Source organism: Macaca thibetana, chromosome 3 (assembly GCF_024542745.1).
Source record: "Macaca thibetana thibetana isolate TM-01 chromosome 3, ASM2454274v1, whole genome shotgun sequence".
In the NCBI taxonomy this organism is placed as follows: domain Eukaryota; kingdom Metazoa; phylum Chordata; class Mammalia; order Primates; family Cercopithecidae; genus Macaca; species Macaca thibetana.
In genome coordinates, this window is record NC_065580.1 from 129,944,278 (window position 1) to 129,970,074 (window position 25,797).

At 47.1% G+C, this 25,797-nt stretch overlaps 1 protein-coding gene and 3 pseudogenes across 2 annotated transcripts in view; 2 read left to right on the forward strand and 2 right to left on the reverse strand.

Annotated features, from left to right (window-relative positions):
- Positions 1-3,603: 3,603 nt before the first annotated feature.
- LOC126950301 (rab5 GDP/GTP exchange factor-like) overlaps positions 3,604-25,797 on the reverse strand; it is a 49,799-nt pseudogene continuing 27,605 nt past the window's right edge. The window contains exons 4-5 of the transcript XR_007724153.1: positions 10,260-10,517; positions 3,604-6,444 (exon numbers count right to left, since the gene is read on the reverse strand). The product of XR_007724153.1 is annotated as a rab5 GDP/GTP exchange factor-like (transcript). The remainder of the gene's footprint in view (positions 6,445-10,259; positions 10,518-25,797) is intronic.
- Positions 11,841-12,920, forward strand: LOC126950300 (suppressor APC domain-containing protein 2-like; annotated as a pseudogene).
- Positions 23,086-25,797, reverse strand: part of LOC126950313 (grpE protein homolog 1, mitochondrial-like) — a 3,065-nt gene continuing 353 nt past the window's right edge. Inside the window, exon 1 of the mRNA XM_050783605.1 lies at positions 23,086-25,797. This exon is cut by the window's right edge and continues 353 nt beyond it. Coding sequence (XP_050639562.1) covers positions 24,473-24,970 — 498 coding nt within the window. The 5' untranslated portion in view covers positions 24,971-25,797 and the 3' untranslated portion in view covers positions 23,086-24,472.
- On the forward strand, positions 24,333-24,443 carry LOC126951874 (uncharacterized; annotated as a pseudogene).

Sequence of the window (25,797 nt, forward strand, 5' to 3'; positions counted from 1 at the left end):
CTTCATTATTATTACTTTTTTTTTTTTTAAAAGAGACAGTGTCTCGGCCAAATGAGGTGGCTCACACCTGTAATCCCAGCACTTTGGGAGGCCGAGGTGGGCGGATTACGAGGTCAGGAGTTCAAGACCAGCCTGGCCAACATGGCAAAACCGCATCTCTACTGAAAATATAAAAATTAGCCGGGCACGGTGGCGGATGCCTATAATCCCAGCTACTCGGGAGGCTGAGGCAGGAGAATCGCTTGAAACCAGAAGGCAGAGGTTGCAGTGAGTGGAGATTGGGCCACTGCACCCCAGCCTGGGCAACAGAGTGAAACTCCATTTCAAAAAACAAAGAGAGAGACAGAGAGAGGGTCTCTTTGTGTGGCCCAGGCTGGAATGCAGTGGCTCGATCATAGCTCACTGCACCTTGGAGCTCCTGGGCTCAAGTGATTCCCCCCGCTTCAGCCTCCCAACTGGCTGGGACCACAGGCACATACCACCACGCCCAGCTAATTTTTTTCATTTATTGTAAAGACAGAATCTCGCTATGTTGCCCAGGCTGGTCTCAACCTCCTGGCCTCAAGGAATCCTCCCACTTAGGACTCCCAAAATGCTGGGATTACAGGTGTGAGCCATTGCACTTGGCCCCTGCCCTGTAATTTTTAAATTTCATCTTATTCTTAAAACTCATAGCTGGGCATGATGGTGGGCATCCAGCTACTAAGTCCCAGCTACTAAGGAGGCCAAGGCAGGAGGCTCACCTGAGCCCAGGGATTCAAGGCTGCAATGAACTATAATTGTGCCACTGTACTCCAGCCTGGGTGACAGAGCAATACACTATCTCAAGTAAATAAATATCATTTTATTAATATCAAGTATAATACTTTTTTTTTTTTTTGAGGTGGAGTCTATTCAGTCACCCAGGCTGGAGTGCAGCATTGGGATCTTGGCTCACTGCAACCTCCACCTCCCAGGTTCAAGTGATTCTCCTGCCTCAGCCCCCAAAGCAGTTGGGATTACAGGCTCGCGCCACCACGCCCGGCTAATTTTTGTATTTTTAGTAGAGACGAGGTTTCACCATGTTGGCCAGGCTGGGCTTGAACTCCTGACCTCAAGTGATCTGCCTGTTTCAGCCATCCAAAATGCTGGGATTACAGGTGTGAGCCACTGCACCCAGCCTATAATACCTTATTTTCTGTGTCATTATTTTCTGGTTGTCTGCCTGCTTTATGCTTTATGGTGTCAGGGACTGTGTTCATTTCATCCAACGTTCTATCCTAGTGCCTACATCCAGGACATACAAGGTACTCACTAGATGTGAGCCAGTTGGATGAAAGAATACAAACTATACCGATCTCCTAGAAAATAAGAGAGCCCTTAAATCTTTTTTTTTTTTTTGAGACAGGGTCTCACTCTGTCACTCAGCCGGAGTGCAGTGGCATGCTCCTAGCTCATTGCAGCCTCCCACTCCCAGACTCAAGTGATCCTCCCTCCACAAAAGCAGTTTTGTTTTTTTTGTTTGTTTGTTTGTTTGTTTTTTGACGCGGAGTCTTGCTCTGTGCCCCAGGCTGGAGTGCAGTGGCGCGATCTCGGCTCACTGCAAGCTCCGCTCCCCCGGGTTCACGCCATTCTCCTGCCTCAGCCTCCCGAGTAGCTGGGACTACAGGCGCCCGCCACCTTGCCCGGCTAATTTTCTTGTATTTTTAGTAGAGATGGGGTTTCACCGTGTTAGCCAGGATGGTCTCGATCTCCTGACCTCATGATCCGCCCGTCTCGGCCTCCCAAAGTGCTGGGATTACAGGCTTGAGCCACCGCGCCCGGCCTGTTTTTTGGTTTTTTTTTTTAAAGCAGGCTGGGATTACAGGCATGAGCCACCACGCCCGGCCCATTATGCAAGAACTTTTGTGTGTTCTGTTAATCCTCACAGGCCTGCAAAGTAAATATTATTTCTTCACTTCACAAATGAAGAATCTGAGGTTCAGGAAGATGAAGGGCTGAGTCCAGGCTTATACAACTAGAAAAGATGAAGCACCAAGTTTGACTTCAGAGGAGACCGCCAGACTGAGAGACTCAGGCCCCTGAGTACTGCCCCAGGTGAACCCTGCAACTTGGGGCTAGGCAGAGCTTGTCTTCCAGTTTTCCCTCATGTGTTTGAAAGAGAGTAACAGAGGTACATTTGAAAAGAAAAACAGAAATGGGTCCCAACAAGTCAGGTTTGCTCAGACCAGACCTCCTCTGCACAGGAAAAGGACATCAATAAAGATCCAAGCTGGAAAGACCAGAGAAATATGTGCACACACACACTCACCCACACACATACACACAGGCACACACACTTTTTATTTTTTTAGTAGAGACAGAGGTCTCACTATGTTGCAGGCTGGTCTCAAACTCCTCGACTCAAGTGACCTCCCAAAATGCTGGGATTACAGGCATGAACCTCTGTGCTCAGGCTGCTTTAAAAAAAAAAAAAACAAACTGCTTTTGTGGTGGTTTGTTTGTTCGTTTGTTTGTTGTTTTGAGACGGAGGTCTCACCTTGTTCCCTAGGCTGGAGTGCAGTGGCGCAATCTCCACTCTGCAACCTCCGCCTCCTGGGTTCAAGCGATCTCCTGTCTCAGCCTCTGAGTAGCTGAAATTACAGGCGCCCGCCACCCCACCCAGCTAATTTTTGTATTTTTAGTAGAGACAGGGTTTCATGTTAGCCAGGTTGGTATCAAACTCCTGACCTCAAGTGATCTGCCTGCCTCGGCCTCCCAAAGTGTTGGGATTACAGGCAGGAGCCACTGCACCTGGCAAAAAAAAACACATTAATTAGGGCTGGGTGCCGTGGCTCCCACCTATAATCCCGGCACTTCAGGAGCCCAAGGTGGGAAGGAGGATTCCTTGAGGCCAGCAGTTCAAGAGCAGCCTGGGCAATGTAGCCAAATCCCATCTCTACAAAAAAATAAATGAGCCAGGCGTGGTGGTGTGTGCCTGTAATCCCAGCTACTCGGGAGGCTGAGGCAGGAGGATCACTTCAGCTTGGGAGGTAGAGGCCACGGTAAGCCATGATCGCATCATTGCATTCCAGTCTGGGTGACAGAGCAAGACTTTGCCTCAAAAACACATGCCAAAAACAAAACAAAAAACAAAAAAACACCAAAACTGTCAATTAGAGGTGCTGCCGCAATCCCAATAATAGCACAGTGTTTGACTCACAGATATTAAGAAGTTGGCACTTGAAAAATAAAACGAAGCAGTGAGAAGACATTCTCCTCCCCAGTTCTTAACTGCCCGTTCCTGCTTAAGTACAGCCGTGCGAGCCTCCACTCCCTCCAGGAGGAAACCCACAGGCGTGAGTCTGGGATCGGAGACCCAGACCTGACCCCAATAGCTCTCTTTCCTGTCCCCTAGGGAGCCTTGGGTTCCAGCCAAACCAGGCCACCGCCCCCACTCACCAGTCTCAGATCATTCTAGAGCCTCTCACACCTCCAGGCCTTTTGCCTGGCTGGTTCTTGCCTTTCCTTTGCCTGGCCTTGATCCAGCTGAAATGTCTTCTGTCCCCTGAAGCCTTCCCCAGCGGCCCAGGCCCAGCAGGCGCTCTCAGAGCCAAGTCACACAATGTGTCATTGTCCCTGCAGAAATGATTCATTGAACACACAGCTTGAAACACAAGCTCATGATACCGTCTAAATACCTCCCGAGCAAAAAGAATGTTTTCTTTTTTTATTCTTCCTTTGTGTATGTATGTGTGTTTGTGTGAGAGACAGGGTCTCACTCAGTTGCCCAGGCTGGAGTGCAGTGGGGCCATCATAGCTCACTGCAGCCTCAACCTCCTGGACTCAAGCCATCCTCCCACCTCAGCCTTCCAAGTAGCTGGGACTACAGACACGCACCACTGTGCCCAGATAATTTTTTTTTTTTTAATGGAGTTTTGCTCTTGTCCAGGCTGGAGTGCAATGGCGCAATCTCAGCTCACTGCAACCTCCACCTCCCAGGTTCATGATTCTCCTGCCTCAGCCTCCCGAGTAGCTGGGATTACAGGCATGTGCCACCACAGCTGGCTAATTTTTTGTATTTTTCTTAGAGACAGGGGTTCTCCATGTTGGTCAGGCTGGTCTTGAACTCCCGACCTTAGGTGATCCTCCCACTTCAGCCTCCCAAAGTGCTGGGATTACAGGCGCGAGCCATCGCACCCAGCCCACCCAACCTTTTTGGTTTTTTTTGAGACAAAGTCTCACTCTCACTCTGTCACCCAGGCTGGAGTGCAGTGGTGCAATCTCGGCTTACTGTGACCTCCACCTCCCGGGTTCAAGCGATTCTCCTGCCTCAGCCTCCCAAGTAGCTAGAATTACAGGCACCTATCACCACACCCACCTAATTCGTGCATTTTTAGTAGAGACGGGATTTCACCATGTTGGCCAGGCTGGTCTCAAACTCCCGACCTCAAGGGATCTGCCTGCCTCAGCCTCCCAAATTGCTGGAATTACAGGCATAAGCCACCACGCCCGGCCGCAGCTAATTTTTTTTAATGTTTTATAGAGACAGGAGTCTCACTATGTTGCCAGTCTGGTCTCTAACTCCTGGCCTCAAGGGATCCTCCCGCCTTGGCCTCCCAAAGTGCTAGGATTCCACATGTGAGTCACCACACCTGGCCCAGAGTGCTCTTTTCTTCTTCACAGGCTTCAGGCTTCATGCTCAGAACAGAGTCTCACTCTGTCACCCAGGCTGGAGTGCAGTGGTGTGATCTTGGCTCACTGCAACCCCTGCCTCTCGGGTTCAAGCAATTCTCCTGCCTCAGCCTCCCAAGTAGCTGGAACTACAGGCATGCAACACCATGCCTGGCTAATTTTTGTATTTTTATTTTATTTATTTATTTTTGGAGATGGAGTCTTGCTCTGTCACTCAGGCTAGAGTACAGTGGCGCCACCTCAGCTCACTATAACCTCTGCCTCCCAGGTTCAAGCTATTCTCCTACCTCAGCCTGCAGAGTAGCTGGGATTACAGGTGCCCGCCACCTTGCCCAACTAATTTTTGTATTTTTAGTAGAGACGGGGTTTCACCATGTTGGCCAGGCTAGTCTCAAACTCCTGACCTCATGATCCACCTGCCTCAGCCTCCCAAAGTGGGGCATGAGCCACCTCATCTGGCCGACCCCATCTCTAACATAAAAATTTTTTTACACTGGTGGGGCGTTTGGGAGAAGATTAGGTCATGAGGGTGGAGCCCTCATGAATGGGATTAGTGCCCTTATAAAAGGGACCTGTGGAAGTTTGTTTGCCCGTTCCGTCATATGAGGACATGTGAGAAGGGACCATCTATGAGAAACGGTTCCCTTACCAGACACCAAATCTGCCAGCACTTTGATCTTGGACTTCCCACCTTCCAGAACTGTCAGAAACTGGCCAGGCACAATGGCTCACATCTGTAATCCCAGCACTTTGGGAGGACGAGGCAGGAGGATCACCTGAAGTCAGGAGGACCTAGGGGAGTTTGTCTAAACACTTCTCGAGTCATTTTAGTAGAACAAACCAAATAAAATGGTGCTAAAGGCAAACATTCAATATATTTCATTTTAAACTAAAAAATTAACATATAAAATGTCATGCAGAGCAGACACCATTCTTTTTTTACATATTTACAATTTTACATATTATCAATATAATTTCTATCTTTACAATTATAAAATTATTTCGAACTGTGGAAAAGTGGTACCATTTAATTTCCTTGAACATACACTTTGTAGCATTCGTTTTGTCCTTTAAAAAGCAATTATTTACCAAACCACAGTGAATGCCAGAGGAAGCACATAGGAAAATCATGGAGGGAAAAAAGATTGAGACAAAATCTGCACACAAGCCTTAAATGAATCTGTATCAGTAACTCAAATAAATAGTATTTTATTATTAACTAAGCTTCCCCTGCTAGGAAAAACAAAACAAAACAATCCCCATATACTGTACCTTTAAAAATGCTCTGACATTTATAAGCAATTTAGTTACATTCTAGATCCCAATCAGTTGAGTGTAGTAAGGGCTACCTATAATTTAGGCTCAAATAAATACTCTCCATGTAAACTGTGATCATCCTGCACAAACTTGAGGTTGCAGTGGTGGAGGAAGTTTATCATTTTCAATGTTTTCAGAGTCAACAGCTACTAACGGTTGATTTGGAGGCTTAATTTCCAGCGGGTATTTCTCAACAATATCTTGAACTTCTCTTGTAATTCCATCTGTCCAATCTATGAGGTCTTTTTCCAGTTTCTTGGCTTCATTCATGATCCTTTCTTGTCGTTCATTCAACTGAGACAGGAGATCCAAGTTCTTATACATTTGCTTGACGCCTAAGCAAGCATCAGGAGACCAACTCTCAGCTTCTTGCTTCCTGGGAGAGGTCTGGCCAGACATGTAGCGATCAAAATCCTCCTGACTTAAATTCAAAGACTGGGCGTCTAACTTCTCAATGAAAGCCACGGCACAGCACTACAAGAAGAGGACGTTAATACAGTCATATTAGGAAAGCTACGCATACTCCAATCGATTTGTAAAAATCTTTTGATCACAGAGAATTTAAAATAGAAGCAAAAGTAAACAAAACAAACTCATGAACTTCCGTGTAATTCAGCCTCAAAAATTACCTACTCCTATCCCCGGTCATGCTTCCTGTACACTCCCAGGAGCTCTGGGGCCAATGTCTGGGTGCAGCCTCCCCAGGTACACCATGAAGCCATTCTGTCTGAGTCTTCCCAGACCTGCTATCCCCACCCAGGATATAGTCCCCGAGTGGGTGTGGTTCCTCAAGACACTGGTATGGCACACGGACCTCTGATCCTCAAATAAATATTTTAACATCAAGTGGTTAAAAGAACAGCTCTGAAGCAACAGAACCTGAGTTGACTGTCACCTCTTTCACTTAACAACAACAGTGAGTGACCCTGGGAAAGTTACTTAAGCTCTCTGAGGTTTCTGTACCTGTAACAGAAATACCAGGTATTCTGTTGGGAATGGGGGAAATACCATTCAGATTTATTGTGAGAATTAACAACATAACACATGTCATGGGCTTCCAAGAGGCCTGCAGTGAGCAATGAATACATGGTAGCAATTATTAGCACAGAAATGCCACTGCAAATGCCCAATTCAACAGACATCTGAGCCGGGTGTGTTGGGTCATGCTTATAATCCCAGCACTTTGGGGGGCCGAGGTGGGAGGATTGCTTGAGACCAGCCTGGGCAACAGTCGGGATAGAAACCTCACCTCTAGAGAAAAGGAATAAAGAAAAAGAAAAATGTGATTCATCCGAGGAGAATGGAAGCGCACGCCCATCTGGCTCATGGTGTGTGTGGAGCTGCTGTGGCCCCTGTGACTGGAGAGAGGAGGTGATTCTAACTCCTCACTTAGGTGAATGGAGACATGGCATGGCCACTAACAGAAATAAAGAATACTGGAAAAGAAACAAACATCTGAAGGGGACGTAGCTCTAAACAAATTATATTTGAGGTGCGATACAAGTGTGAGGTCAAGACAGGTGACACAGAGCTGTGGGTCATCACTGCACAGGTGAGTGACAGCTCTTTGACAGAGGAGATGGTGCAGGAAGAGATGCAGAGACGATGGAGTCCCAGGGAATGACACAATTCAAGGTGGAAGTAGAAGACACAGACTTTACAAAGAGACAAGGAAGTAGTGGGATTGTGGAAGCCAAGGAACAACACAAGTTGCAGAACAAAGGACTCATGGAGAGTGCTATGAGAAGCGAAGAAGATCTGTTGGTGATAATAAAGTTGCTATGTAAAATATTCTATTAATATCTGCACTAACACTGAACTGTCTTAGTTTCAAATAATTGATAATGTAACGCCACCAATGCTTCATGATGACAAACTGACATTCAAAGGAGAAATACAAACTCTGTTTGTAGAAGATGCTCAATTACTCGAATACATGGCTTTTCATTTTCAGAACCTGATAGAGGACCAACCCAGAATGTCTGTATTTAAGGATTTAACCCACAGAGTTTCAGATAAAATGCTGCTGCTAAAATACTAAATACAAGATTATGTTTGCTGTGATAAGAGCAATGGTAGAAAGTATTCAACAAAGCACACCAAACAAAAGGGATTTCACCATTTTTTTTTTGAACATGTGATAAGATTATCTGAGGCAACAGCTTCCTATTATGATTTCCTTAGGTTACTAAATCGAGTGCCCGCGGGGTTTGTCAGCTGGAAACTTTCTACTTTTGCCAGAGCAGTTTCATTGGAGCAGTGGGTGTAGGGGACGAGACAGACTCTGAGTCAGGCAAGAAGAGGATGAAGAGGGAAGGCACAAATGTACTTAAGGCTGCAGGCCAAGGGCCCTAGAAGCTGCTGTGTGTGTGCGAGCCAGCCACCTCTACTGTCAGTGACTGTGGCTATGCTCGAATGCATCCTGGTCCTCCTTCACTTCTCTCACTATCTGCCATGTCTCCACCTTCACACTTCTCAGGGACTTCCAAGTTGTCTGACCCACTCTGGATAAAGAGCTGAATCCAAAAGGCTCTTCCCTCGCAAGCAAGTGTATGTTTCATTTATATTAAGAAATATAAGGCCAGGTGTGGTGGCTCATGCCTGTAATCCCAGCACTGTGGGAGACGGAGGTGGGTGGACTGCTTGAGGCCAGGAGTTCAAGACCAGCCTGGCTAACAAGGTGAAACCCTGTCTCTACTAAAAATACAAACATCAACCAGGCATGGTGGCACATGCCTGTAATCCCAGCTACCTGGGAGGCTGAAGCATGAGAATCGCTTGAACCCGGGAGGCGGAGGTTACAGTGAGCTGAGATCATGTCTTTGTATTCCAGCCTGGGCAACAGAGACACTCCATCTCAAAATAAAAAAGATATATGAGTACCTCTAATCTCATTCTACATGGGCCACTTAAACTTTTTTAGTACTACGGATTAAACCACCATGTACCTGGAAGGATGGAAAACAGTGTGAATAAAGGTGAAAGCATCTGATCAAGAGCATTCCCAAGTCCCTCCACCTGCAAATCACCCTCCCGAGATACTGGTGACTAGAGTGACACATAGCTGAACACAATGGTGGAGGGTGATGAGTGATGGGGGCAGGTCCAGGTTTGGAGGAACCTGAGGCTTCTACAACTTTTGGAATCTACTTACAGGAAAAGGAAAAAAAGTGACAAATACAAAAGTAGGTATAAATGTGAATACATACTTAGAATCTAGAAATAAATCATGACATATTTCTAGAGATTCATGTACCTGTTTTGAGACATTTTTTGGCAATTTATCAAAAATGCTCCCTATGCATCCTGGCTTCCCCTCCCCATCTCTTAGTTCCTAGGCTTTCAACACAAAAAACCAAGTCCATAAGCTGCCCCAAGGATCCAAATTCATTAGCTTCACAATATATTCAGTTGAAAGCAAATAAGCAGAGTTTACTAGGAAGAAAAAGAAAGAATTCAGGTCAGGAGCAGTGGCTCATACCTGCAATTCCAGCTCTTACAGAGGCTGAGGTGGGCGGACTGCTTGAGCCCAGGAGTATGAGACCAGCCTGGGCAACACAGTGAGACCCCATCTCTAAAAAAAAAAAATTATCCCAGTGTGATGGTGCATGCCTGTGGTACCAGCTACACAGCAGGCTGAGGTGAGAGGATTGCTTGAGCCTGGAGGTCAAGGCTGCAGTGAGCTACGATTGTATCACAGCACTCCAGCCTGGGTGACAGAGTGAGACTCTGTAGAAAAAAAAAATACATAAATAAAAGAAAAAAAAAGGTGGGAAGTATTCAGCCTTATTAACTGATACATAATTAGATACTGTCTTGCCTATAATCAATAACCACTGTAACAACATAATACTTGAAAATCATTTCACATCCTCTGAACTGACCTGTAAAAAAAATCTCAGTATTCAATTCTTAGAACTTGAGAAATAAAACAAAAAAAATCAATCTTAGATCCTCTATAAAAATGAATTAAAGTGCAAGATTTGCCTTCTTCACGGTTGAAGAGGCCCAGCCAAGTGAAGGACTCCTCTACCCAGGACCGTGGGGAGTGATGCCCAACGCATGTCATCTGTTTCCGTAGGACAAACACAAGCTCTGACCAAGTGCTGGGAGGCAGAGTGTCTGTATCACCTGGTCCTTGTGCTCCCTGACACACAGTGAGCTTCCTCAGCCATGCTGCCTTCTCAAACAGGAGCATTTACCTGTCACAGGCCTGAGTCACCTGTCACATCCCCAAAACCACCACCTTCCTAGTCCTTCTCTACAACACCAAGAACTCACTTACTCACCAGATTGGTGAAATAGTAGCCATCCTCTCCAGTCATCAGTCGGCTTGGATTGCAGAAGCGTGTGATATACTGGATATTAGACTGAAGGGGTGGGGGGTCTGTCCTTCAAAACGATGTAGATGAGGGTGGGGAGGAAGTCATCCGCTGACGCTGGCTCGTTCTTGGTGATCTTGATGGCATTGAAGATGTGCTTGCTGCACTTGGTGATGCAGGCCAACTTGTCTCGAGGCACACGCTTGGAATCCATTTCAATGATATCTACAAAGCAGAAAAGACAATATTTCCTATGAAAAAAGAATCACAAAAAAGAAGCAATAGGAAAATCATGTTTTATCTCTAAAGTTATGAAGGAATCCTCACTAACCCCCTTTCCAGGAGTTAACTTAGTGTATACGTGACTTACTAAATATGATCTCATACAGAAAACAGAAACAAGAGCCAGATACTACACAGTGTGCCCTACAAGCACATTTCTCTAATCCTCAGATTATGCAATGGATACTCATATTTTTTCTTTTTTTTTTTTTTTTTTTTTTTTTTTTTTTTTTTTTTTTGTGAGACGGAGTCTCCCTCTGTCGCCCAGGCTGGAGTGCAGTGGCGCGATCTCGGCTCACTGCAAGCTCCGCCTCCCGGGTTCACGCCATTCTCCTGCCTCAGCCTCCCGAGTAGCTGGGACTACAGGCGCCCACAACCGCGCCCGGCTAATTTTTTGTATTTTTAGTAGAGACGGGGTTTCACCGTGGTCTCGATCTCCTGACCTTGTGATCCGCCCGCCTCGGCCTCCCAAAGCGCTGGGATTACAGGCGTGAGCCACCGCGCCCGGCCATATTTTTTTCTTTTTCTTTTTTTTTGAGATGGAGTTTCACTCTTTGTTGCCCAGGCTGGAGTGCAGTGGCCTGATCTCTGCTCACTGCAACTTCCGCCTCCCAGATTCAAGCGATTCTCCTGCCTCAGCCTTTCAAGTAGCTGAGATTACAGGTGCCCACCACCATGCCCAGCTAATTTTTGTATTTTTAGTACAGACAGTGTTTCACCATGTTGGCCAGGCTGGTCTTGAACTCTTCACCCCAGGTGACCTGCCCGCCTTGGCCTCCCAAAGTCCTGGGATTACAGGCGTAAGCCACTGCGCCTGGCCAAGCCCACATTTCTAATCACAATGTAAGCTGCCTCTGAGCTCCATGGAGAAGGAAGAAGTTGTCTGATAATCTTTTTATTGCTTCTGTGCTTCTGTTACATTTTAGAATGTTTTCGACAATCTCAATTTGCATACCGCTTTTTAGAAATGTGGCTACCACACAAAGCATCTTTCTACTGGATGCGAGAATACAAAAATCAGCCGGCGTAGAGGTGCATGGCTGTAGTCCCAACTACTCTGAGTTGGCTGAGGCAGGAGACTGGCTTGAGCCCGAGAGGTTGAGGCTGCAGTGAGCTACGATCACACCACTGCACTCCAGCCTGGCAAAGAGTAAAATCATGTATCCAAAAAAAAAAAAACCTATTGTCGCCGCTGGCTGAGCGTGCTGGGCCGGCCCCGCTGTGGGGCCGCGCGGGGACAGGCGCGGGGACAGAGCCCGGGTGCCCATGGCCTGGGCCGACGCGGCTGAGCGGGCCTGCGTGCCTACCCCCGGCGCTGGCGCCCAGCACCGAGGGGCTGCCGCTCGCCTTCCTGCAGAGCCTGCGCACCCTGTTGGACATCCTGGACGACCGGCGGCGCGGCTTGCGTGCACCTGCGCGAGATCCAGTCCCGCTGGCAGGGCGCCAACGCGCAGGACCTGCCCCGCGGGATGCTGGAGGGCCTGCGCCAGGTGGCCACGGCCGGCGGCTACCTAACTTTCGAGCGCTTTGTGGCCGGCCTGCGCACCTCGCTGCTGAGCGCCAACTGCGGCCCCCAGGACCCCACGTGCGCCCGGCCCGGCCTGGGGTTTGCGCTGGACAACGAGCCACGGATGGTCCTGGAGAAGCCCCTGCCCAGGTCCAGGCGGCGCGGCCCACAGCCCGGAGCAGCTGTGCGCCCCAGCAGAGGCGCCGTCCTGCCCCACGCAGCCTGAGCGGTCCCAGAGCGCGAGCGCCAACACAGGTGCATCGGCCTGCAGGGCCCTGGAGGCGGACTCAGTGCCCGAGAGGAAATCAGAGGCACACCATCACCACCGGCATGGACTGCGGCCTGCTGAAGCAGATGAAGGAGCTGCAGCAGGAGAAGGAGGTGCTGCTGCAGGGTTTGGAGATGATGGCAGAGACGCGACTGGTACCAGCAGCAGCTACGAGTGCAGGAGCGCCAGTGCTGCCTGGGTCAGAGCACAGACAGCGCCGACTTTGGGGCTGCAGGGAGCCCCCGCCCACTGGGGCGGCTACTGCCCAAGGTACAGGAGGTGGCTCAGTGCCTGGGAGAGCTGCTGGCTGCGGCCTGTGCCAGCCGGGCCCTGCCTACGTCCTCCTCCGGGCCCCTCCGCCCTGCCCTGACATCCACCTCGTCCCCGGGCTGACAGCAGCAGACTATCCTTATGCTGAAGGAGCAGAACCGACGCCTCACCCGGGAGGTGACCGAGGAGAGTGGGCACATCATGCAGTTGGAGCAGGAGAAGTCGGCTTAAGCAGCTGTTTGAGGCCCACGCCCTCAGCCAGCAGGATGTGGGGGGACCTCTGGACTCCACCTTCATCTAGCCCGTGTGGGCTGAGCGGACCCCCAGGGCAGACCTGGCACTCAGCCTTCAGGGCGGGCGCCCCGTCGCACCCTGGCTCTGACTGGAGAGCCCCTGCAGGCCCAGGCAGTCCCGGAGTGCGGGCGCCTTCCTGCCTCACTTGCCATCCAGGCTCCCCAGGCTTGCCCCCGGCTGGTCTCCGCACCGAGACCTCGACTCGGTTTTGGCTCCTGGTGCTGACATACACTGGGGCTCTCTTGAGTCCGCATGGTCCGCAGTTACTACTGCCGCTGTCAGGGGACAGTGGGGGACTCCTCCACGAGTTACCGCCTCCCCGTTTCCAGCGGTGCTGCCCTGGGTCCCATCTCCAGGAAAGGCAAGGCTCACGCCAGGCTGCACTTCCGACAACGGCCAGCAGAGGGGGGCTGGGCGGCTCCGATGCGGCGCTGAGGCTGCACCCGAGACCAGGGGTGCAAGGGCAGCTTCCTTCCCTCAACCAGGGCACCAGGACAAGGTGGCTGTCGCTAAGACAGGGGCAGATGGAGGGGGTGGGGATGGCCTCTAAGCGGGGGGTGCCCGCCTGGCAGCGGAGCCCCAGGGATGGCGGTCAGACTTCGGGTCCCGGCCAAGGCTGAGGGACTGGCTGCAGCGGATCGGGGAGCCAGGCAGGCGACCGCTTAGCCTGCATATGCCTCCCGCAGACCCCGGGGTGATAGCCTTCCTCATTCTGGCCAGGAGGCTGCCCCCCGTTGAGTCCCACAGAACAACCTGTGAGCCTGGCTCCTCAGGAGGGGGTTCAGCCTGGGCCCCCAGGCACGTTCTAGGCAGAGCCTGTGCCCCCAACTCAAGATTCCCAAGGTCTGGGGTCCTGCTCACCCCGCCACCCCGTTTCCTCCCACACCCAGCCTGGCCCTAGGTTTCAGCAGGGAGAGGCCACTTCCCTCAGCCAAGAAAAACGAGAACCCCCAGGGTATAAGAGGAGGCTGGGGTAAGTCCCCTTGGGCGTCACTCCCTGCCCCCCTGCCTAGGCCCACTCCTGTTGGTGCTGGGGTACGCACTGGTGGGAGGCCCTGCTCAGCCCATCCTGGAGGGTCCCAGTGCCACCAGAGCCAGGTGCATGGCAACATCATGGATAGGTTCTGCAGCCCAGGGCCCCCCAATGCAGGGTCAGTGTGTGTGGGGTGGGGTGCAGGGACCCCTCGTGCCCAGAGCACTTTGGTGCACTGTCCCACAAGGCACCCCTGTCTCAGAGGAGGTGTTCTGGCAGGCAGCATGGCAACTCCCTTCCAGAACCCAGCTCCACGTTAACCCGCCCACAGCAACCCCTCAGAGCCACATCCCCTGCTGCACCTGGCCTGCAGGGGTGTCCCAGGACAGGCCCAAACCAGCCCAGCGTGCAACTGCCCTCCTACCCTGAGGATGGGAGTGAGCTTTCCAGGGGACATAAGGACTCCAGGCCTGGACCTCCTGGGAGGGTAAGGGAGTAGGTCCTGAAGGCCTGTGCCCCACAGCCCCAGCACCAAGTGGACTGCAGCGCAGTGGGTGGACCAGCGGCAGCCTGGGAGAAGTCACCACCACCCCACCCCCGTCAGCAGGCTGCAGTCAGACCATTAGGGCCTCCCCACATCTGCCTTTGAGGGTGCCTGTCATGCCCTGGAAGATCCTAGCATCTTTACAGGACTGGAAGCAGGAGACAGAACGGTGTCTGCCCCAGGCTCGCAGATGGTTTGAATGGTAAGACAGGGTTTTACTGGGTGAAAAGGAGGAAAAGGGGGAAACGCGGACTCTCACAAGGTCGAAGTCCCTGCTAGAGTGCTTTCCGCCAGCAGCTAGAATCCCAGGTTCTACACAGAAAGAAGAGGGGCCAGGCTCCCCGCTGCTACAAAAGGCTGCGCAACTTCCCGAAGCTCCACCCCAGTGCACAGGCCGGTTGGAGTTTTTCCGGGGACCCCTTCCCACCTAGCAGTCTCACCATGACCATCTCATTCTTTTTGCTATATCTACATAGTCTTAAATAGATTTAATACATGTTTTGATAATTTACATATTTTATGGACATTTCTATTTATCTAACCCACTGAATCATTTTTGGTGGCTTTATAACATTCCATTATATTAACTGACTTATTCGACTCTTCTCTACCACTGTGTATTTGAGTTGCTTCCCCTCTTTCATTGTTGTGCATCGTAGCTATCTTCTTTTGGGTTACTTCTCTGTGATACATTTCCAAAAGTGGCATTAACCGCTTAATAAGAATAAATAACGTTGTAACTCTAAGCATCTATTGCTACTCACACTCCTCAGAAACTCAGCGCACACTGTCATTAACCACGTGTATGTGCTTATTTCCCTATGGCCCTGACAACATTGGGCTTGATGATTTTCATTTGGTTTTACTGATTTTATAGGTGTAATATATGTATTTATTCCTCACTTTCTGCCAAAGAACATTTAAAGTCTATTTAAAAGATAAATGCAATTCAGCACAACAGCACAAAATTTACTATATTTTCTATAGTAACATCTATTACTATAGAAAATATAGTAAATACAGATAGATATTAAACAATTTTTTAAAATTTTAAACAATAGGCCAGGTGCAGCAGCTCACCCTATAATCCCAGCACTTTGGGGAGCCGAGGCAGGTGGTTCACCTGAAGTCAGGAGTTCATAGACAAGCCTGGCCAACATGGTAAAACTCTGTCTCTACTAAAAATACAAAAAATAGCCAGGCGTGGTGGCACGGGCCTGTAATCCCAGCACTCAGGAGACTGACGCAGCAGAATCGCTTGAACCCGGTAGGTGGAGGTTGCAGTGAGCCGAGCTTGCGCCATTGCACTCCAGCCTGGGGGACAAGAGCGAGACTTCATCTCAAAAAAAAAAAAAAAAAAACAAAAAAAATTTAAACAGTAAGTAAACAAAAACAAACAAACAAAAGCATGGAGAGACCCCAAAAGCAGAGCCACAGATGACAAGACAGAAATGTTTTCCTGGAAGATGTCTAAATTAGTCAAGAGTCAGCCCATACATCTGCCTCTAACTAAACTTTTTAGCAATCATCACTAAGATGAAAACAGTTACATAATTCAGGGTTCAAAAGACGAAAGCAAACGAATTCTTCAGGTGAAATTCTGACACCAAAATCAAAAATTTCTCCCAAGGGTTCTCACAAGGATGTCACAGTAGAAGAGCATGAATAAGGCCGAGAACAAACCCCTGGGACCGAGAACAAACAAATTCTTCAGGTGAAATTCTGACACCAAAATCAAAAATTTCTCCCAAGGGTTCTCACAAGGATGTCACAGTAGAAGAGCATGAATAAGGCCGAGAACAAACCCCTGGGACCGGCTGTCACAGACCTCATCTACATAGGCCATTGACATCACACGCCAAGGGCCAATACATCCTGTGGAAGCCTGCAGCAGTCTGACCGTCTGGCTTAAGTCTAAAAGGATGGCAGGACTCTCGGGGTCGCGGGCAGTCACCTCGTTCCCTCAGTGAAAAAGGCCAAAAGCACTCACGGCACTTTGTGATCACCGTGACTGCAGCCCTCGTTACTGTCGACTACTTACCCATATCCATGCCATTTGTTGAATTAAAATTGATCCCTCGTCTATAAAGGCCTAAGTACACCGGGCGCGGTGGCTCACACCTAGAATTCCAGCACTTTGGGAGGCCGAGGCAGGCGGATCACAAGGTCAGGAGATTGAGACCATCCTGGCTAATACAGAGAAATCTTGTCTCTACAACAAAATACAAAAAATTAGCCGGGCATGGTAGCACGCGCCTGTAGTCCCAGCTACTTGGGAGGCTGAGGCAGGAGAATCGCTTGAACCTGGGAGGCAGAGGTTGCAGTGAGCCGAGACTGCACCAATGCACTCCAGCCTGGGCGACAGAGTGAGACGCCATCTCAAAAAAAAAAAACAACCAAAGCGTACGTACTACCTTTAGTGAAGTTTACATATTTCACTATATTAAGCTCATTTATATTCATGACTTCCCACTGTTGCCTTCCACTTTATCTGAGTTTTATTTTTTATTGCACAGACTTTTAAAAAGTTAATACAATTAAGCCTTTTACCTGGTCATTAAAAACAATTCTTTTGGCCAGGCGCGGTGGCTCACACCTGTAACCCCAGCACTTTGGGAGGCTGAGGCGGGTGGATCACCTGGGGTCAGGAGCTTTGAGACCAGCCTGGCCAACAGGGTGAAACCCTATCTCTAATAAAAGTACAAAAAGTAGCCGGGTGTGGTGGTGGGCACCTGTAGTCCTGGCTACTTGGGAGGCTGAGGCAGGATAATTTCTTGAACCCGGGAGGCAGAGGTTACAGTGAGCCAAGATGGCACCATTGCAATCCAGCCTGGGCAACAGAGTAAGACTTCATCTCAAAAAAACAAAACAAAACAGAACAAAAACAAAAACCAATTTTTTTTTAAGTTTTTAATTTTCTCTTTTTATTTTTAAAAAATATACAGAGACAAGGTCTCACTATGTTGCCCAGGCCGGTGTCAAACTCCTGGGCTCAAGTGATCCTTCTGCCTTCACTTCCCAAAGTGCTAGAATTACAGGTGTTAGCCACTGCACCAGGGCAAAACAATTTTTTGAAAGTTCAATTTTAGCTCCTCTCCACAGCTGAAATACATGTTCTAATCTACTTCCCCCCCTCCAGAGTCTGGCTCTCTCACACAGGCTGGAGCGCAGTGAGTGGAGTGAGCTCACTGCAACCTCTGCCTCCCAGGTTCAAGCAATTATCCTGCCTCAGCCTCCCAGCTAGCTGGGATTACAGGCGTGAACCACCATGCCCAGCTAATTTTTGTGTTTTTGTTTTTTTTTTTTTTTTTTTTTTTTTTTTTTGAGACGGAGTCATGCTCTGTCGCCCAGGCTGGAGTGCAGTGGCCGGATCTCAGCTCACTGCAAGCTCCGCCTCCCGGGTTCACACCATTCTCCTGCCTCAGCCTCCCAAGTAGCTGGGACTACAGGCGCCCGCCACTTCGCCCGGCTAGTTTTTTGTATTTTTAGTAGAGACGGGGTTTCACCGTGTTAGCCAGGATGGTCTCGATCTCCTGACGTCGTGATCCGCCCGTCTCGGCCTCCCATAGTGCTGGGATTACAGGCTTGAGCCACCGCGCCCGGCCTGTGTTTTTGTTTTTTGAGACAGTCTCGTTCTGTCGCCCAGGCTGGAGTGCAATGGTGGGATCTCGGCTCACTGCAACCTCTGCCTCCTGGATCAAGTGATTCTCCTCCCTCAGCCTTCTGAGCAGCTAGGACTTGCCACCACGCCTGGCTAATTTTTGTATTTTTAGAGACAGGATTTCACCATGCTGGCCAGGCTGGTCTTGAACTCCTGGCCTCCAGTAATCCAGCTGTCTCGGCCTCCCAAAGCTCTGGGATTAAAGGCATGAGCCACCACACCCAGCCTATATCCTAATCTACTTTCTTCTCAATTTTTTCATGTTTAGCTCTTTGATTTGGCTGGAATGTAAGGTGCATGGTATGAAACACATAACTAAAATAAACTCTATACAGGAATCTGTCAGCAGCAGGAGTTAGTAAAGTGCGATCTTGTTCCCCCTCCTCCCAGTTGTCATATAAATTGCTCCTCATAAATTAAATCTATTTCTGAAATCTCTGGTTTATTTCACTGTTCTGTATTTTCATTTTTTACCCAAATCTCATCTAGGTGTGATGACTTTCATTTTAGAATATATTTAAAAGTCTGCTGGACTTAGAAGCCTCCCCACTTCACAAATTCTTGCTTTTTAACCGCTCACCAAAAAAAAACCATATAGTATATTTGTTTCATTGTTTTTCTAGAATAAATAATGTAACATTTTGTAATTTAAATGATATTTTAAGTATTTATACTGACCTGCAAAGTATTTTTCTTTTTCTTTCTTTTTTTTTTTTGAGATGGAGCCTCGCTGTCACCCCAGCTGGAGTGCAGTGGCATGATCTCAGCTTACTGAAACCTCTGCCTCCCGAGTTCAAGCGATTCTCCTGCCTCAGCCTCCTGAGTAGCCGGGACTATAGGTGTCCTCCACCATGCCTGGCTAATTTTTATATTTTTAGTAGACACAGGGTTTCACCACATTGGCCAGGCTGGTCTTGAACTCCTGACCCCAAGTGATCCGCCCACCTCAGCCTCCCAAAGAGCCAGGATCACAGGTGTGAGGCTCCATGCCCCGCCACCATCAAACTGTCTTTTAATTCTTTAGATGAACTTCTAATTTGCTACATTAAATTCTCAATATTTAACATTATTGCTGTTGTCTTTAAAAATTATTATTTAAAAAAATATGCTAGGCTGTTTAATTTTCTTATCACTAGTATGTACACTGTAAGTAAATTTTTTAGACTTATCTTGCCATGTTGCTGTATTTGTACTTTTATTACTGTTCTGTTTTCCCTTGGATTTTCCTAAGATTATTTTTTCATGGATTTCCCAAAAATTACATTTGCATTCATTCTAAAAGCACTCATTACATGATGAGTAGAACTCAAGCCACTGTACCAATTATACAAAAAGGACAAGAAAATGCTCAGACGGCTTTCAATTTACATGGGAAGACTGAATGCAATCATTATTAATATTCTGTAATTACAAACAAGAAGGACAAAGTACCGTGGGGCACACTGTAAGTGTCACTTTTTCTTACTGGAGCTGTCTCCTTCTCTAGATTGGTACGGTGGTAGCAGCAGTAAGTGTGCTTATTTTATACTAACGCCTGTGGTGAGACGATGGTGACCAGATCTTTCTAGCGATGCTCGCAAGAAAAGTTGTTACCTTCCTGCTCTGCGGTGTGAACCCAAGTAGATCCAGAACTACTCTATGAGAAAAGTCCTGATGCTACCCACCCTACCCCCACAGTTGACTGAAAGCAGGATGGGCCTCGATCTGAGCATGCTCCGTAGGTCAAATGCATGGGTTTTTATTACCACCACCCCACACCTCTATTTCCAGTTCTCCAAGGAGACTTCCATCTAGCCCTCACCTATGAATTGATGAAATATATTTACACTATACATTCTCTAAGTTTCATTTCTGTACTAAACTAGATCACCAGACAAATATATCCATGGACTACACTTTAGATCTGCTGGCGATATTTTTTCAGAGAACTAGTTTTAGTTTAAGCTTGGGCTTTTATATTTTTAGACAAGAGTCTTGCTGTGTTACCTAGGCTGGAGTGCAGTGGTGCCATCTTGGCTCACTGCAACTTCTGCTTCCCAGGTTCAAGTGCTTCAGCCTCCCTTGTAGCTGGGATTACAAGTGAATACCATCGCACCGGCTAATTTTTGTATTCTTAGTAGAGACGGGATTTTGCCATGTTGAACAGTCTGGTCTCAAATTCCCAGCCTCAAGTGATCCTCTCGCCTTGGCCTCCCAAAGTGCTGTGATTATAGGCATGAGCCACCACGCCCAGCCTATGCCTTGACTTCTATGTAGGTAATCACAGTAGTAGCTACATTAAGAACATGTTTATGAACTCCAAGTACCATCAAATTATGACCCTGTTCTCTCAATCTTATTTTAAATTCATTTTGTAAACCTCAAATCCTTTCAATAAGCAGAATGGGTCTATATAACAAAAGGACTACTATTACGGAGTGTGAGGATTTTTCTTTTTCTTTTTTTTTTTTTTTTTTTTTTGGAGACAGAGTTTCGCTCTTCTTGCCCAGGCTAGAGTGCAATGATGTGATCTTAGCTACTGCAATCACCACCTCCTGGGTTCAAGCAATTCTCCTGCCTCGGCCTCCTGAGTAGCTGGGAGTACAGGTGCCTGTCGCCACGCCTGGCTAATTTCTGTGTTTTTAGTAAAGACGGGGTTTCACCATGTTGGCCAGGCTGGTCTTTAACTCCTGACCTCAGGTGATCTGCCCACCTCAGCCTCCCAAAGTGCTGGGATGACAGGTGTGAGCCATCACGGCCAGCAAAAAATGAGCTTTTGTTTTTTTTCTACTATTAAGACCTCAAGTCTAACTTTAATACAGGAGATAACATTTTAACTGATATTTGAATTTTCTTTTATGGTGCTATAATTTAACTTGTTATTGTTTTATTTATCTTTCTTTAGAAATGGCATTTCACTACATTGCCCAGGATGGAGTATAGTAGCTATTCACAGACTTAATTATAGCTCACTGCAGCCTCACATTACTGGGCTCAAGCAATCCTCCCGCCTCAGCCTCCTCCTGGGTAGTGGGGACTACAGGTACACACTGCATGCCCAAATCTGTCCTTTTAGTTCATGTATTTTCTGCAAAAGCTTATCCATTCATTTAATCTTCTTAGGTAGTTTACACATGGTTTTACACCTTTCATTTGCACCAAATTTTAGCACTTAACTTAGAACAAACCATATTCATTGTTGTGATTATTATTACAGGTTTGAGCATTCCTAACCCAAAAATCAAAAATCTGAAATGCTCTAAAATCCCAAATTTTTCAGTGGCTACATGACACCACAAGTGGGAAATTCCACACCTGGCCTCATGTGATGGGCTGTAGCCAAAACTGTTACATGCACAAAACTGCTTAAAATGTGGTATAATATTACCTTCAGGCTACGTATGTAAGGTATATACACAACAAATGAATTCTGTGTTTGGACTTGGGTCCCAGTCCCAAATTATCTTATATATGTGTAAATATTCCAAAATCTGGGAAAACCACAAAAATCTGAAACACTTCTGGTCCCAAGGCTTTCGGATAAGGGATACTCAACCTGTAGTGCTCGCTTCCAACTAGAAACTCTCTGAGTTCCTTTTAGAGACCCGAGTGGCCTGTCTTACTGGTGTCAAGGGATCATGTTCTCCTCCCCCAGCTCCGTACAACCCCTATAATTTTACAGTACAATACAGAAAACTCCTTTTCTATTTCCACTGCAGTTTATGCTCCAGTATTTATTTCATAATGTAAAAGAACTCCCCTGCCACTCTGTCTCTCGTCCCGCTTTCCATTCTTGTAGGACTTACACTATGTTACAGATCTGCTTATTGTCCATTTCCCCCACTAAACTGTTAGCTCCACAAGGGCACCGTTCACCACCATATCCTCACGCCTAGAACAGGGCCAGGCACATGGTTAGTGTTCAGTATGGGTTGACTGAATGAATGTGGCCATTTATTACCATTCCTCCCTTTATAAGATGCTGAAGACAATTCTCCATAGATCTCTTTCTACCTATCTGTGAACAGAGGCAATGACTGCCTTTGTTTTGCAACATCTTTTCAAGGATATCTGTATAACAGCTTTCAGAGACAGAGATAGTACCTCCTTCAAGAGAAAAGGCTAGACCACTTACTGTCTAATAAGGATCCCTAAGTCCAAGGTTCCTCTCCTCTAATACAACTCACTGCATGCACAGGCTTTCCCTGGTCTTCTCTGCATTATCCCATAGCAACAGATACTCAGGGGATAAGCACAAATGCAAATGCTCTGGCTACTGCTGCTGCTGTAAGAAACTGGCCTTTGTCTCTGACCCAGGAGACTCGTGTCTTTGGCCAGTATCTGTGAAACCATGGCAGGTTAAGGTTAATTTGTTAGCCTGCAAATAAGGTAACTCTCAGGCCCCACTCAGCGTTTGCCAAAGGGGCAAAGTAAGAGCAAGTTTGTTTTGGTAAGGTCTTTTAGGCTCTACAAAACTCCAAAAGGTTTGTCATAGTTTTCCAAGAAAAAAAAGATAACAGAACAGTGAAAGTAAACCCTTTTCCTCAAGTACTCTCTAATCCCTGTAAGGGATCATCTTTTCTATAACATCTGAGTAAAGCTGTTGTTTTATTTTTCTAAAATAAATGTTTTACTTTGTGATTAAAACATTGACAAGTGGGTGTCTTTCTTTGACTATTATGCCAAGAGGCACTTTGTACACTTTCTTTTTTTTTTTTTTTTTGAGACGGAGTCTCGCTCTGTCGCCCAGGCTGGAGTGCAGTGGCCGGATCTCAGCTCACTGCAAGCTCCGCCTCCCGGGTTTACGCCATTCTCCTGCCTCAGCCTCCCGAGTAGCTGGGACTACAGGCGCCCGCCACCGCGCCCAGCTAGTTTTTTTTTTTGTATTTTTTAGTAGAGATGGGGTTTCATCGTGTTAGCCAGGATGGTCTCGATCTCCTGACGTCGTGATCCGCCCGTCTCAGCCTCCCAAAGTGCTGGGATTACAGGCTTGAGCCACCGCGCCCGGCCACTTTGTACACTTTCTTAACGGTCTGACTGAGATCTTTGTTTTCACTTTGAAAACCTCTGACTATCTTCCTTAACTATGTTTTCTGTGTATTTCATCTGGAACTCCCGTCATTATGATATGAATCGCCACAATCTATTTTCTGGGTTCATTAAGTTTTGTCTGTACTGCTGTTAATTGTTTAATCTATTTAGGTTTTAGTTTTGATGTCCTTTTTTTTTTTAACCAATTTGTGCTGCCTGAAGTAGTTTTTTAAAGGAAAATAAACATATGAGGGCTTTAATCCTCTTGAAAAATGAAACACTAACATTTAAAGAGTGCCAAGCATGCAGTCCTCACATTCTGAGAAAGTCCATCTCACCAGGGAATATATCTTGAGGTCATTAGTAACTAGTAGAACACAGAGTTAAACATTTCCACATTTAGATGAAGAAAACAGGGCAAAACTAACTGATTTTCTCAAATTCAATTACTGGCAAAATAAAGGTGGTGGGAACCATTAAGGTACATATGCTCATTTTGCATCTCCAAAAACCAACCAACCAAAAACCAGAAATCTGTCATTTTTAGCAGCTAGACAGTGTCTAACAAACTCATGTTCTTCATAAAGGTCATCATAAAATTATTTTTAGCACAAGAAATGTTTCGACCCTAGCTTTCCCTTTATTGAATGAAATGTGTAGTGGGCTAAGAAATCCAGTAACTCCCATGCTACAAGCTGCACAAGAGAGACACAGTGCAGACGGGAGTGTCCAGATTGCCAAAAAGTAGAATTCCCAAAGACATTTTGTTCATTTAAAATACTTTGATGTCACTAGAGTCTGAGCAGATACAGTGTGATTAATGAAACTCTAGATAACCTGTAGTGTCCTATTGGCCTTTTTTTACTAAGTAAGTGGAATGATTAAACATGTGGTACTAAAAATCAGAGAACACTCCTGAATACGAGTTCATTAATGTAACTGTGAGATCAGCTTACTGGGCTGTTTACCCACTGGTTACTTCTGCTTTCCAACCTTGAGGAAAGTCAAAAGTATTCATAGATGAGAAAAGGTAAACCAGCTTTTCATGAATTATGGAAAGAGATTTAAAGAAAAAAAAAGTCTTGTAAGAGGCAGCTAAGCCTTCTTCACCACACCAACAAGGGCGGGTCTCAGGAGCTGCCCATGCAGCTTGAACCTCACTTTAGTAGCCAGAACCACCGGGCTCAGCTCTTTCCCCTAAACCAGCATGTGGAACAAGACCTCATGCTAGATCTTCCTGTGATTCGTAAGTGTGACGGTTGGGTTTTCACGCTGGGTTTTCATGTGTGAGATATGCCTCCCTCAAACCTTGTTACAACACCGGCACATTGCCTGTCGGATGTGAACAAAGATGAAAAAAAGACCGCATGCTCATAAGGGTGGTACTTGGCACTGACAGGGTTCGGCTTGGCAGTGCTTGCTGAACACTTCCTGAAACTGGACTTCACTCATTGTGAGAGTCTCACAGAGGTTCTTCAGGTGAGGGTTATTGTCTTTAATTTCTTCTTCTGGAACACACAGTGTTGCCTTCTCCAAAACATCTGCCACCTCTAACGAGTCCTCGCAGAAGCCCTGAATGCTATACATATTTGCCGCCTCCACCAATTTTTGGCTGCTCTGCTGCGAGCCCTCAGTATCTGCCAATGCTTGCTTATCTTCTTCCACAGCCTCCTTCAGCTGCTCTTCCAACTTGACTTCTTCCATGAGTATCTTGTCTGTAGAGGGAGTATCTGTCCCCCATTTGGTTTGGATCCACGTCCTCTTCCAAGTGCTGGCAACTGTTCTTTTGTTTTGTAGTTGTGTGCAGAACTGAGAAGGTCTGGAGACACTGCCAACACTGGGAGACTGCGTGGCACCAGCCTCACGCATGGAGCCACCATGGCTGCCCCGGGATGATGATATAAGTTTCTCCTCGCCTGTCACTCTATGCTTCTATGACACGTTTTAAATTATTTTTATTCCTTCAATATAATTATCAAATACATCTTGTATCTACTTTTGTTCCTTATGACATCGATTCAGAGAGCTCAGAGCTATTTCCACGGCCTCACTTCTCATCCTCAGTGCTCCTAATTTTAAAATTGGGTCCTGGGTTGCTATCCCTGCTGAAGTTCTCACAATAATTAAAGTCTATTTGCTGGTTAAAGTTGCTCTGTTTTGGATACATACTGCTGTTCTTCTAACAGTAATTACACAGCAGGGCAAATTACTCCTTGCATAAATACATAGTTTAGAACAGTGGAGTCATTGTAAGGTACAGGAGGACACTTATCTCTACTTATTCCAGGAAAGATCACAGGAATGAAGATATAGCCATGTCTTAAATTGTGTATTTTTTGTCCTCATTCAGGTACAAAGCTTTAGGTCCATATAATATAATCAGTATCAGATTTTTTTTTTTTTTTTTTTTGGAGACAGTGTTTTGCTCCTGTTGCTCAGGCTGGAGTGCAATGGCGCAATCTTGGCTAACTGCAACCTTCACCTCCCAGGTTCAAGTGATTCTCCTGCCTCAGCCTCCCTAGTAGCTGGGATTATAGGCGCCCGCCACCACGCCCACCTAATTTTTTGTATTTTTAGTAGAGAGAGGTTTTCACTATGTTGGCCAGGCTGGTCTCGAACTCATGACCTCAGGCGATCCCCCTGCCTCAGCCTCCCAAAGTGCTGGGATTACAGGCGTGAGCCACATAAATAAAACA